This window comes from Pristiophorus japonicus, chromosome 2 (genome assembly GCF_044704955.1).
Source record: "Pristiophorus japonicus isolate sPriJap1 chromosome 2, sPriJap1.hap1, whole genome shotgun sequence".
Classification (NCBI taxonomy): Eukaryota; Metazoa; Chordata; class Chondrichthyes; family Pristiophoridae; genus Pristiophorus; species Pristiophorus japonicus.
In genome coordinates, this window is record NC_091978.1 from 196,475,585 (window position 1) to 196,488,967 (window position 13,383).

Genomic DNA, 13,383 nt, shown 5'->3' on the forward strand with positions numbered 1-13,383 from the left:
TCTTCGAAGTGCTCCTTCCAGCGAGCCCTGACTGCCTCGGTGTCCTTGACGAGTGTTTCCCCGTTCTTGGCCAGCAGTGGACTGGGGCCTTGGGTGTTTGGCCCATATGTGGCCTTGACTGCAATGAAGAATCCTCGCACATCATGGTTGTCGGCCAGCAGCTGTATCTCCTGTGCTTTCTTCATCCACCACCTGTTCTTTCGATCCTGGCTTTTTTACTAGACCTCAGCCTTGAGCCGTTTGTAATGCTGTTTTGCTGCTCCTGCATTGGGTCGTTGTTTAAGGCTCAGAAGTGCCCTGTGTTTGCAATCTATTAGCTCTTGGATCTCCTGATCATTCTCATCAAACCAGTCCTAGTGTTTCCTGGTTGAGTAACTGAGTGTCTCTTTGCAAGCACTGGTTACGGAGGCCTGGAGCACAGACCAAGCACTGTGGGCATTCTGCGTCTCGAGGCTGTCAAGGCACGTCAGGTTAGCTGTGAGGCGCTGGCTGTATAGGGCTCTCTTAGCTGGGTCCTTAAGTGCTCCAGCATTCACTTTTTTGCGGCACTGCTTCTGCTGCCCCGCTTCTGCTGCCCCCTCCACTTTGGGCCTATGTTGATGTCGATGATGGATCGGATTAGGCGGTGGTCTGTCCAGCAGTCGTCGGCTCCTGTCATGACGCGGGTGATGCGCACATCCCTGTGATCCCTGGCGCGGACGATGACATAGTCAAGCAGGTGCCAGTGCTTGGAGCGAGGGTGTTGCCACGATGCCTTGTATTTGTCTCTCTGGCAGAACAAGGTGTTGGTGATGACAAGTTCATGCTCTAGACATTTTGTCAGGAGTAGGGTACCACTGGAGTTGGCTTTCCCTAAGCCCTCACTACCAATTACGCCCCCGCAGAGGTCTGTGTCCTTGCCAACCCTGGCGTTGAAGTCACCGAGGAGGATCAGTTTGTCGCCCGCGGGGACACAGGACAGGGATTTTGCGAGGTTGGTGTTAAAACCATTTTTGGCCTCATCTGTTGCATCGAGTGTTGGGGCGTATGCACCGATGACTGTGGCGCACTGGTTCCGGGATAGGGTGAGTCGAACAGTCATGAGGCGTTCGTTAGCCCCGCAGGGGGAGTCTTTGAGGCGGTCAACCAGCTCGTTTTTGATGGCGAAGCCGACTCCGTTTACCTTTCCAGAAGAAGGTGTAACCTCCACCTTGTTCTTTGAGCTGGCCTTCCCCCGCCCGCCGGGTCTCACTAAGGGCGGCGATGTCGATATCAAAGCGCCTAAGTTCCCGGGCAACTATGGCAGTGCGGCATTCCGGTCTTTCATTGTAGGGGTTGTCCAGAGGGTCCTGACGTTCCAGGTCCTGAACTTCATGTTGACGAAGTGGAAGATGCCTGTGCGTGAATTATTTTAACGCCGTTGCACACCGGCTATCACACGGGCTTAGCTGGGCGAGGTCTTGATCCAGTTGCAAGGGGGTCCAAGACGACTGGAGACCAGACACAGCTATATGGGCCTAGTCGCATGTGGCGAGATGTTGGCCGAGATGTCGGCCGCAGGCCCGGCGCTGGGTAGCACCCTTGGTGGCAGACCTGCAACCTAGAAGTCTTATACTATGCAGCAAGTAGCATCAAATGAAGCCCGGGTGGGGGTGGGGGCGCAGTTCCCGATATAAGCAAACCCATTGCGCATGCTTAGACAAGGGTGTGGCCCATACTGGGCGTCGACCTTGAGGAGAGAGACAACAAAGAAGCTTGTCCTGCCTGCCGTTTTGAGCTTCTTGCACAAGTACAATTTAATCATGAGGGCAATACTGACAATGCCATACCTCGTGCAAGCCTTCTGCATGATGGTGCTGCGGAGGAGACAATTGATTCGACGTCATCGCATGAGGAACCTCAGAGCACGTAGGATGATGGGCAGGAGGCCTTACCCGCATCGGGTATATTGAGACAGGCGTTCATACCTGCACCTGAGTGATGCAGACTGTGTCAGAAGACTGCGTTTCCGCAAAAAAGTTGTAACTGAGATCTGTGAGTTAGTAAAAGCAGACCTGCAACCTAGAAGTGTCAGGAGGACTGCTTTGTCAGTTGAAGTGAAGGTTACAGCTGCACTTTCATTCTATGCATCTGGATCGTTCCAGGCCACAACTGGGAATGTGTGCGCCATTTCTCAACATGCAATACATATCTGCATTCGGCAGGTGACTGCTGCACTATATGCCCAGAGGAATGACTACATAAAGTTCCCCATGACCACCCAGGCAATGCGTGAAAGGGCTGTGGGCTTCTCCAGGATTGCTGGCTTCCCAAAGGTACAGGGCTGCATTGATTATACCCACATCGCCTTGCGAGCATCTTTGCAGGATTCAGAGATGTACAGGAACAGAAAAGGCTTCCACTCCATTAATGTGCAAATCATGTATGATGACATGTATCGCATCATGTCAGTTGATGCAAGATACCCTAGGAACACCCATGATGCGTTCATCCTACGCGAGAGTGCTATATTTGTCATGTTTCAGCAACAGCCAGAAGGGCAGAGCTAGCTGCTGGGAGACAAAGGGTACGGCCTCGCCACCTGGCTCATGATGCCCCTAAGCTGACCGTGAATACAACATAGCGCACATTGCGATGTACAGCATAATAGAGAGAACCATTGGCATCTTGAAACAGCGTTTCTGATGCCTGGACCATTCCAGAGGCTACTTGCAATACTCCCTTGAGATTATCAGTCAGTTGTGTGCTGCATGCTGCATAACTCAGCCATCACGAGGCAGCAGCAGATGGTAATAGAAGACTCACCTGAGGTAAGAGTGGCTGACGATGAGGAGGAAGATGCAGATGATGAGGAGGAAGAGGAGGAGGAGGAGGAAGCCAGGCAACTACCTGAACCCGGAGCACGACGACAGAGGAGGGCGAGCCGTCGTGCCCCTTTAACGGTTGCTTGAGCCTTACGCCAGCAGCTCATCCGTGAACGCTTTGCTGCCTGAAGGCTCAGCGGTAACTATTCCAAATGGACCATGTTTACTGTTTGGACCTGTTCCGTAATGTTGTGTTGTATTAATGGAACAAATAATGGAAATTATTCTTCTTTACTTCAAAAAGTTGTGTTAATAATGGAACAAATAATGGAAATGAACAATTCAGTTATAATTTAAAATATATTTTATTCAAAAGTTTAACATTTGTTTGTACTTAACGTAAATAAAAATATTCTTATATCAAAGTTTAAAGTTTTCAGTTGAGATCACTTACAAAATTTATCACTGACAAACTCTAAGGTCACTGACATACTCTAAGGTCACTGACAAACTTAAGCTTGCAAATTTACAAAAAATTTTAATTTTGAATAAAATTATTGTTACAACAGTAACAATAATAACAACAACTACAACAACAGCAGCAAAGAAAGGCTGCACCCATCTCTCCTCCACCTTATTCCAAGACTGCCCGCTGTGCTGGTCTTGTTGACTCCACCTCTGCCCGCAGGCGGTGGTGCAGCGTTTCTCGGGTTGGTACCAAGCTTATTCTTTCGAACATCTCGGGTAATGCGCACTTCGTGATGGGGTTGAGGGGGGGGAACAGCCGGTAATATGGAAGGCCCAGCTTGGGCTTCTTCAGAGGCTGGCCTGGGGATTGGAGTGGGAGTGGCAGTTGATTCTGTCAATGGGCACAGGGCCTGGGCGTGTTCCCTTATTGCAGCAGCTAACTCTGACATTCCCTCCCTCATGTGCCCTGACAATGTGTCAACTACCTGCAACAGTTCCTCCTTTATGTTCACTGACAGTGTCTCAGCTACATTTAACATGCCCTCCCTCATGTTGGTGGGGCCCTGGGTGTGCCTCGCTGCATCCCATTTGGGACCCACAGCCTCGGACGGTGGGACGCTGGGTGTGCCTTGTTGCACTCCACTTGAACCTCCAGCCTCAGACTGTGGGAAACCATGGAAAGTCCCAACACTCGTACCACTCAGGAAAGGGGCTGGAACTTCAATGGGCGGCACCTGCACCTTCTCCAAAGTGATTATAACAGTTGGGGCTTCATCCATCCCCTCCCCCTCCCCCTCGTGCTCTTGGTCTGGGAAGTGGGATTGGAAGATGTTCTCCTCTTCAGGCTCGTCCACGTCTGAATCTTCTTCTGCATCGTCAGGGTTGGCCTCAAGTTCTGCAAAATATAACAGAACAGATAAATAGTTAGCAGCAGAGGAGGGGAGCAGAGTGGGTGGCATGAATAGGTGCACACAGCACAGGCAGCAGGCTGATTTGAAGGACCATGATGAATGATAGCACATTGCATCAATCGAAGCGTAGCTGACGGAGACATCCCCATGAACCAAAGCATGGCTGGCCCACGCAGTACTTAACATTTAGCAAAGCCAGAATGTGGAATTTGCAGGACTTATCCTCGCCCTTGAGTGTGGGCCCAGCTTGTGCAGTTGTGGTTGCTTTTCTCCAGGCAGGACCCATCAAAGCAGCGACCCTCTCTTCCAAGGGTGTCAGTGGGTGCAGATTTGCCAGGCCTCCTCCTGTTTGAGTTCTTTCCCATTTGTTGTATGCCAACTTCCTCTGCAAAGATGAAAACATAACTTTTTAAGGAGGGTGTCAATTTGCTGGGTGGGACATATACAGCTGGTCACATTTACAATTGTAATTCCATTGCATAAATTAAATTATTACTTACACTAACTACTTGACCAAGGTCCTGCCACTTCTTTTTGCAGTGGCCTCCAGACCTCGGGGTGGTCACCATTGCACAGTAATCTTCTGCAAGTTGGTTCCAGCATTTCTTCATTTCTTTTGGTGACATTTTTATGTGACCTTTGCTGGTGCCCAGCTCGTGCCATCTGGCTTCAATTACAGTAACCAGTGCCTCCACTTCATCCTGTAAGAAATTCTTGGTCCTTGAGCTGCGTTGAATCTTGTATTGCAGCTCCGATTTTTCCAATGAGAATTAAAGTTCTCACACAACTGGCTCTTTAAAAATGGCCAAATGCAGACTGGAAGCAGTATTGGGCATGTGCGCCCATAGCAATCACGTCAAACACGTCCCTTTTTTTCATGCATGCGCAGAAGGGGTGGGGGGGGGGGGGGGGGGGCATCGTTTTTTCAGCGCAGACATTGGGCTCCATCTCCCGAAGCTACAGGACAGGTTGCGCGACGCCAATTTCAAAAGATAGAACGGGGAAACTTGGTACTTATTTTTTTTGGAGTAGTTGGGGCCAGAAAAAACGGGCGTAACTCTGGCAATACGCAAAAAAACGGCATTGGGGAACATTGAGCCCATTATCTGGACAATACTGCAGTTCTGAATAATTTCCAGTAGGTTCTTACCTCTTTGTCCAAGACGTATATACTCACTTTCAAACAGTTCTGTAAGAAACAATGTTCAATTAAAATATTGCAGTAGTCAGAAACACAAAGTAATTCCACATTTTCCATAAAGCAATCATGGAATTTAACAATTATTTATAATTCAGGAGTCATTCTGACAGAAATTATTATTGTATTTAGAACCATAGAAGTTTCAGCCAAGAAGGAGGCCATTCAGCCCATCACGTCTGTGCACCCTGTTTGCTAGTGCAATCCAAAATTCTACCCACATGCCATGCTCTAAAAGCCCGCTACGTAACAACATTTCTCCTAATGCTGCTCCTTACCCTCTTAGCGCTAATTTAAAATTTAATAGCCCCTCATTACAGACACTCTAACCAGTGAAAATAGTTTTTCCCTTTTCATTCTTCATTTTGTATTAACTCTTCATTCTCCAATGGAAATGGCCCCAATATCTCAAGGCTTTCCTCAAAACGAGAGTTTTCCATCACTGGCATTATCCTACTGAATTAACTGTATGCACCTTATGGTTATATCTTCACTAAAATGGGGTACCCAAAACTGCACATAATATTCTAATTGTGACCAAACCAATATTTTATAAACATTTTATGTTTCTCAGAGCAGTATGTTACAGAACCGACAAGGGAGCAAGCTATCTTAGATCTGGTCCTGTGTAATGAGACAGGAATAATAAACGATCTCCTAGTAAAAGATCCTCTCGGAATGAGTGATCACAGTATGGTTGAATTTGTAATACAGATTGAGGGTGAGGAAGTAGTGTCTCAAACGAGCGTACTATGCTTAAACAAAGGGGACTACAGTGGGATGAGGGCAGAGTTGGCTAAAGTAGACTGGAAACACAGACTAAACGGTGGCACAATTGAGGAACAGTGGAGGACTTTTAAGGAGCTCTTTCATAGTGCTCAACAAAAATATATTCCAGTGAAAAAGAAGGGCGGTAAGAGAAGGGATAACCAGCCGTGGATAACCAAGGAAATAAAGGAGTGTATAAAATTAAAAACCAATGCGTATAAGGTGGCCAAGGTTAGTGGGAAAATAGAAGATTGGGAAAATTTTAAACGACAGCAAAGAATGACTAAGAAAGGAAAGATACATTACGAAGGTAAACTTGCGCAAAACATAAAAACGGATAGTAAAAGCTTTTACAGATATATAAAACGGAAAAGAATGTCTAAAATAAATGTTGGTCCCTTAGAAGATGAGAAGGGGGATTTAATAATGGGAAATGTGGAAATGGCTGAGACCTTAAACAATTATTTTGCTTCAGTCTTCACTGTGGAAGACACAGAAACCATGCCAGAAATTGCTGGTCACAGGAATATGGGAAGGGAGGACCTTGAGACAATCACTATCACTAGGGGGGTAGTGCTGGACAGGCTAATGGGACTCAAGATAGACAAGTCCCCTGGTCCTGATGAAATGCATTGCAGGGTATTAAAAGAGATGGCGGAAGTTATAGCAGATGCATTCGTTATAATCTACCAAAATTCTCTGGACTCTGGGGAGGTACCAGCGGATTGGAAAGCAGCTAATGTAACGCCTCTGTTTAAAAAAGGGGGGCAGACAAAAGGCAGGTAACTATAGGCCGGTTAGTTTAACATCTGTAGTGGGGAAAATGCTTGAAACTATCATTAAGGAAGAAATAGCGGGACATCTAGATAGGAATAGTGCAATCAAGCAGACGCAACATGGATTCATGAAGGGGAAATCATGTTTAACTAATTTACTGGAATTCTTTGAGGATATAACGAGCATGGTGGATAGAGGTGTACCGATGGATGTGGTGTATTTAGATTTCCAAAAGGCATTCGATAAGGTGCCACACAAAAGGTTACTGCAGAAGATAAAGGTACGCGGAGTCAGAGGAAATGTATAAGCATGGATAGAGAATTGGCTGGCTAACAGAAAGCAGAGAGTCAGGATAAATGGGTCCTTTTCGGGTTGGAAATCGGTGGTTAGTGGTGTGCCACAGGGATCGGTGCTGGGACCACAACTGTTTACAATAGACATAGATGACTGGAAGAGGGGACAGAGTGTAATGTAACAAAATTTGCAGATGACACAAGGATTAGTGGGAAAGCGGGTTGTGTAGAGGACAGAGAGAGGCTGCAAAGAGATTTAGATAGGTTAAGCAAATGGGCTCAGGTTTGGCAGATGGAATACAATGTCGGAAATTGTGAGGTCATCCACTTTGGGGAAAAAAAAACAGTAAAAGGGAATATTATTTGAATGGGGAGAAATTACAACATGCTGCGGTGCAGAAGGACCTAGGGGTCCCAAAAAGTTAGTTTGCAGGTGCAACAGGTAATCAGGAAGGCGAATGGAATGTTGGCCTTCATTGCGAGAGGGATGGAGTACAAAAGCAGGGAGGTCCTTCTGCAACTGTATTGGTGCGGCCGCACCTGGAGTACTGCATGCAGTTTTGGTCACCTTACTTAAGGAAGGATATACTAGCTTTGGAGGGGGTACAGAGACGATTTACTAGGCTGATTCCGGAGATGAGGGGGTTACCTTATGATGATAGATTGAGTAGACTGGGTCTTTACTCGTTGGAGTTCAGAAGGATGAGGGGTGATCTTATAGAAACATTTAAAATCATGAAAGGGATAGACAAGATAGAGGCAGAGAGGTTGTTTCCACTAGTCGGGGAGACTAGAACTAGGAGGCACAGCATCAAAATTCGGGGGAGCCAATTTAAAACTGAATTGAGAAGGAATTTCTTCTCCCAGAGGGTTGTGAATCTGTGGAATTCTCTGCCCAAGGAAGCAGTTGAGGCTAGCTCATTGAATGTATTCAAATCACAGATAGATAGATTTTTAACCAATAAGGGAATTAAGGGTTATGGGGAACGGGCGGGTAAGTGGAGCTGAGTCCACGGCCAGATCAGCCATGATCTTGTTGAATGGCGGAGCAGGCTCGAGGGGCTAGATGGCCTACTCCTGTTCCTAATTCTTATGTTCTTATATATTCTTATATTATTTATTCTATGCCTATATTTATAAAACCATAATTGCTGTAAGAAACAAATTGCACTTGCATATGTAAAGTAAAGTACTTAAAAAAAAGTGTGTGATAGACTTGGTCGCATTTAACCTGAACAATGTTCCACTGAAACAAATATTACATTATAGAATTCCAACAAAGTCAAAAACAATCAGCAGATCTCTATCCCTAACGTAGAAAAAATATAACTTGTTACTACACGAAACAGCAGAATACTGTGATATTTGACAATATGATAAAGTAAATAATAAAATGGGCATAATTTTGCACAAAGCCTCAGTCGCGACAACTGTCAATCGTATAAGCAGGACGACAATGTTGTAGCACTATCTCGTGAGGCTTTGCACTGTGAGCCTCACTGTAGAAAATTATTCCCAAAACCTGGATGGGATGAAGGTAGAAATCAGTTGGTAACAGGCATGCAAAAATCTGTGTAAAACTTTACACCATTTAAAATTAATTTTTCTCATTATGCAATGGTGCCATATGCTGGTGCTCCAAAACAGCATTCCAAAAATTATGACATGCCTTTGTGACAAGGATTCTTCACAAAATGAGTTCCTAATCTTAACTATGCAAATAAAACTGTTCAGTGATTTTAACCACATAATATGTATCATGGGGGTTGGTGGTGGTGGTGGGGGGGGGGGGGGGTGGGGCGGGGGTAACTATTATAAGGCCGGTGAGTGGTTTGAATGATCAGTTATCCCATTTATAAATTCTTCTGAAACAAAGAGCCCCAAATATGAAGAATTCCTTAATGCTCTAAAAACATTTAGCAATTACAAGTACTCACCAGTAGGGATCTGCATCGAGTCATCAATACCAAGTTGTTCGTAGTTTAAACCTAGTTCAGTAAATAGATCCCTCTTTGCAGAATAAAAAGGGAAAATTTATTCAACAAGCTTGTACATGTTGAAGTAGATTTTGTTTCTATAAAAAGGTTTAAGGAACAAAATAGTATCAAGTGCATTATGAATCAAACTTGAAGCACCACAACATTTTTGTGCTCCAACATTTTCATCATCATAGGCAGTCCCTTGGAATCGAGGAAGACTTGCTTCCACTCTTAACATGCGTTCTTAGGTGGCTGTACAGTCCAATACAATAACCACAGTCTCTGTCACAGGTGGGATAGATAGTTGTTGAGGGAAGTTATGGTTGGGACTGGTTTGCCGCACGCTCTTTCCGCTGCCTGCGCTTGATTTCTGTGTGCTCTTGACGATGAGACTCAAGGTGCTCAGCGCCCTCCCGGATGCACTTCCTCCACTTAGGGCAGTCTTTGGCCAGGGATTCCCAGGTGTCAGTGGGGATGTTGCACTTTATCAGGGAGGCTTTGAGGGTGTTCTTGTAATGTTTCCGCTGCCCGCCTTTGGCTCGTTTGCCATGAAGGAGTTCCGAGTGGAGCGTTTGCTTTGGGAGTCTCGTGTCTGGCATGCAAACTATGTGGCCTGCCCAGCAGAGCTGATCAAGTGTGGTCAGTGCTTCAATGCTGGGGATGTTGGCCTAGACGAGGACGCCAACGTTGGTGCGTCTGTCCTCCCAGGGGATTTAGGATCTTGCAGCATACTGCATCACTGAGTGGTAGGACATAGTTCTGTTCCAGAACCCCACAAACAGCAAGTCCCTGACCTCAGACATGCTAAAAGAAGATCCAAGTAAAAGCCAGTTAACGGCGGAATGGGTGGACAAATAAGATTCGAAGTTAACTCAAGTTGATCTTGCTCATCCTTCTACAGCCAATTCAAGAGCAGCATTGGGAGAGTCCTAGGAAAAGGATGCCTGGCTACTTTCTTGCTGGGAAATGGTGCGCAAAAAGACCAAGATAATCAGGATACACAAGAGATGCACCAGAGAAAAGTATCACAAAACCAAAACACAGTGCCCCTAGTTAACAAATCCAAAACAAATTAATTGGCAAAATAATTAGAAAACTGATTGACAAATAATAATTCCACCAGGAAGTCTTAAACAAATTAAGAGCAAGGGTCATTATGGTAACTATAAATTCTGAAGTTGAAAACTCTAACTGACAAAAAGTAACATTACAAAAAGTCACCTTATTTTACTTTAATAGAATAGGATTTTTTTGAAAAATCTATTTCCCTCTTCCACTCTGCCATTTCTCCTGAAGACCTTTCTTCAAGTGTACTTTTAATCCTAGATCCTTTTCTAACTTTCCCTGTGCTAATTCTACTCCCTCCATTGTATATTTATGTACTCAGTTTTTCACCCAAATAGGAAATACTCTACATTTGTTAGTATTACATTTCACTTGCTAACATTAAATTAGTTTGCCATTTACTGCCCAATTGTATACCTGGTCTAAATCATTCTGTAAACCATTAGTTGCATCATCCATCCCGACTTCATTCCTTATTTTAGAGTTGTCTGTATATGCAACAAACTTACCATTAGTTTTGGTATAGACTTAATTCATGTAGATATGAAAAGGGTACAAGCAGTGATGCCTGTAGTATTCCACTCAATATATCTTACCCCGTCCAACATGATATCCTGCTCAGGTAATCTTAATTTCTTATGCTTATCCAGACAAATCCTACCTTGGATTCCATGGTTTTAAGCTTTATTAGTAATTTCAACTGTGGAACTTTGTCAAAGTCTTTCTGAAAGTCGAATAAGCCATATCACAGGGAATTCCACTATCTACTTTTAAAAGAATGTTGTCAAGCAGGACTTACCCTTTTTTAAATCCATGCTGTTGATAAATGCATAGATATAGGTATATCTCCAGTTCACTCCTCATAATGGTTTCTATACTATTGATAGTTGGCCAATGGGGTTCCAGTTGCCAAGTCAGATTTGTCCTTTTTTTAAAAAAAATAGACCCTACGTTTGCTTGCATCCAATCCCACAGGAGCTCTCTTATACCAAACGTTTCTTTCATGACTACACCCAGTCGCCTACACATTTCCTACGTCAGCACCCTGGGAAATATGCCATTTGGACCCAGATTTCAACAACAACAACAATTTGCATTCATATGGTGTCTTTAACTTTAGAGAAATACCCAAGGTAAAAATGGACACAAGGCCAAACGAGGTAGTAGGAGGGCTTACCTAAAGCTTGGCCAAAGATGTGGATTTTAAGACTCTTAAAGGAGGAGAGAGAAGTGGAGAAGCAGAGAGGTTTCGGGAGGGAATTCCAGGGCTTGTGGCCAAGATAGCTAAAGGCACAACTACCAATAGTGGGACATAAAGGCCGGAATCTGAAGAATGCAGAATTCTGGGGTGGGGGCGGGGGGGTTCTAATGTAGGAGGCGGCTAAATAGATAGGGAAGGGCGAGACCACGAAGTAATTTAAACACAAGAATGAGAATTTTAAACAGGAGGCATTGTGAAACTGAAAGTTAATGAAGATCAGCGAGAACGGGGTGATGGGTGGGCAGGACTTGATGTGGGATAGAATCTAAAATATCTGGGTGCTGAGTCATCTTCATCTTTAATTACTCCTGGAGAACACACATATCCATGAAGGGGCAGAATGTAACAGAGAGAAAGGGGAAGAAAAGCATTTATCGTATTTTACCTTTCTCTTTTTTGTTATTGATTTAATAAAAATACCATGAAAGAGACTGCTTACTTAAAAATACTGCACAAAAATCTAATTGCAAGTAGTCCAATAAATCAAACTCAACAATAGGTTTTTTGAAAGCCATCTTACTGGGACTATTCAGTGCACTACCACTAGCACAGTTTAAAGAAATTCAAAAAGATTGGGCTATATGTGCACAGCTGAAGTACAATACTAGAGAGGTTTGCTGTGAACAACTTGCACACCAGTACAACATATGTTGGGTAACAATACAGGAAGAGATGGCTACCAAGAATTGAAAATCTGCACACATCCTATCTCTGTGTGACTGAATGGAAGAGGGGTTAGAAAAGAGACAAAAAGTCAATATGAAAAAGGAGAGCGGAAGAAGCAGACAGAAAGAAATGGAGAACACACATGTTCATGAAGGGGCAGAATGTAACAAAAAGAGAAAGGGGGGAAAAAACATTTATAGTGTCTTGCCCGATCCCTCTGAACATCCCAAAGCATTTCACAGAAAAATGACTGAAATGTTATGTTGGTGAACGTAGTAGCCATTTTGCACACAAAATCCCACAAACAGGAATGAGGTGAATGAGCAGAATATTAAAAACTTGATTACTCAGTGGGAAAATGTACCACATAGTAGCATATCAAGCAGTACAGACCAGAAGGTTCCAGCTCCTTATTCAACCATGGAAATACATAGAATTTTACAGCACAGCCATCTGGTCCATTGTGCCAGTACCATCTCTCTGAAAGAGTAATCCACTTAGTCTCATTCCCTGCCCTTTCCTTATTTACAAATATTTATCCACTGCCATCATGGATTCTGCTTCCGTCACTGTTCCCGGTAGAGAATTCGGTGTTGCAACAACCTTCTGTGTAAAAAAATAAATACCCTAACCTCTTCCTTCATTTTTTTTTGGTGATGATCTTAAACTTATGCCCTATAGCTACTCATCAACCAGTGGACATCGTTTTTCCTGATTTACCTATCTAGCCTCCCCACCCCCCCCCCCCCCCCCAATAAATTTGAACAGCTATACTAGAACTCCTTTTAACCTTCTTTGTTCAAATTAAAAGAACAAAGTCTCTCCTCATAGCTAAAGCTTTTAAATTCCTAGGTATCATCTTAATGAATCTCTTCTGCACCCGCTCTTAGGCCTTGACACCCTTCTTGAAGTAAGGCACCCAAAACTAGACACAATATTCCATCTGCTTCCTAACCAATAGTTTGTATAGGTTTAGCATTAAATTTTTGGTTTTGTATTCACGGCCCCTATTTATAAAATTTAAGGGCTGAATCTTAACTCGGGTGAAATGTTAAAACTTTAAAAATCTCAAACCTAATGCCAACCCATTTCCAACTCACCTACTTCCGGGTTTAACGGAGGCGGAACAAGGGGTGGGCAGCCAGCCCACTTCCAGGAGGCGGGTTGGCCAATTAAATATTTTAACGAGGTTGGCAGCCTCTGATTTAAACTGC

At 44.2% G+C, this 13,383-nt stretch overlaps 1 protein-coding gene across 7 annotated transcripts in view; it reads right to left on the reverse strand.

The window, feature by feature from the left end:
* The window catches only part of tbc1d19 (TBC1 domain family, member 19), a 317,152-nt gene that overhangs the window by 207,786 nt on the left and 95,983 nt on the right, over nt 1–13,383 (reverse strand). For all 7 annotated transcript variants that reach the window (XM_070870665.1, XM_070870657.1, XM_070870654.1 and 4 more), the window contains 2 exons: nt 9,136–9,208; nt 5,313–5,351 (listed from right to left, as the gene is read on the reverse strand). In XM_070870665.1, the coding sequence (XP_070726766.1) occupies nt 5,313–5,351; nt 9,136–9,208 (112 nt within the window). The remainder of the gene's footprint in view (nt 1–5,312; nt 5,352–9,135; nt 9,209–13,383) is intronic.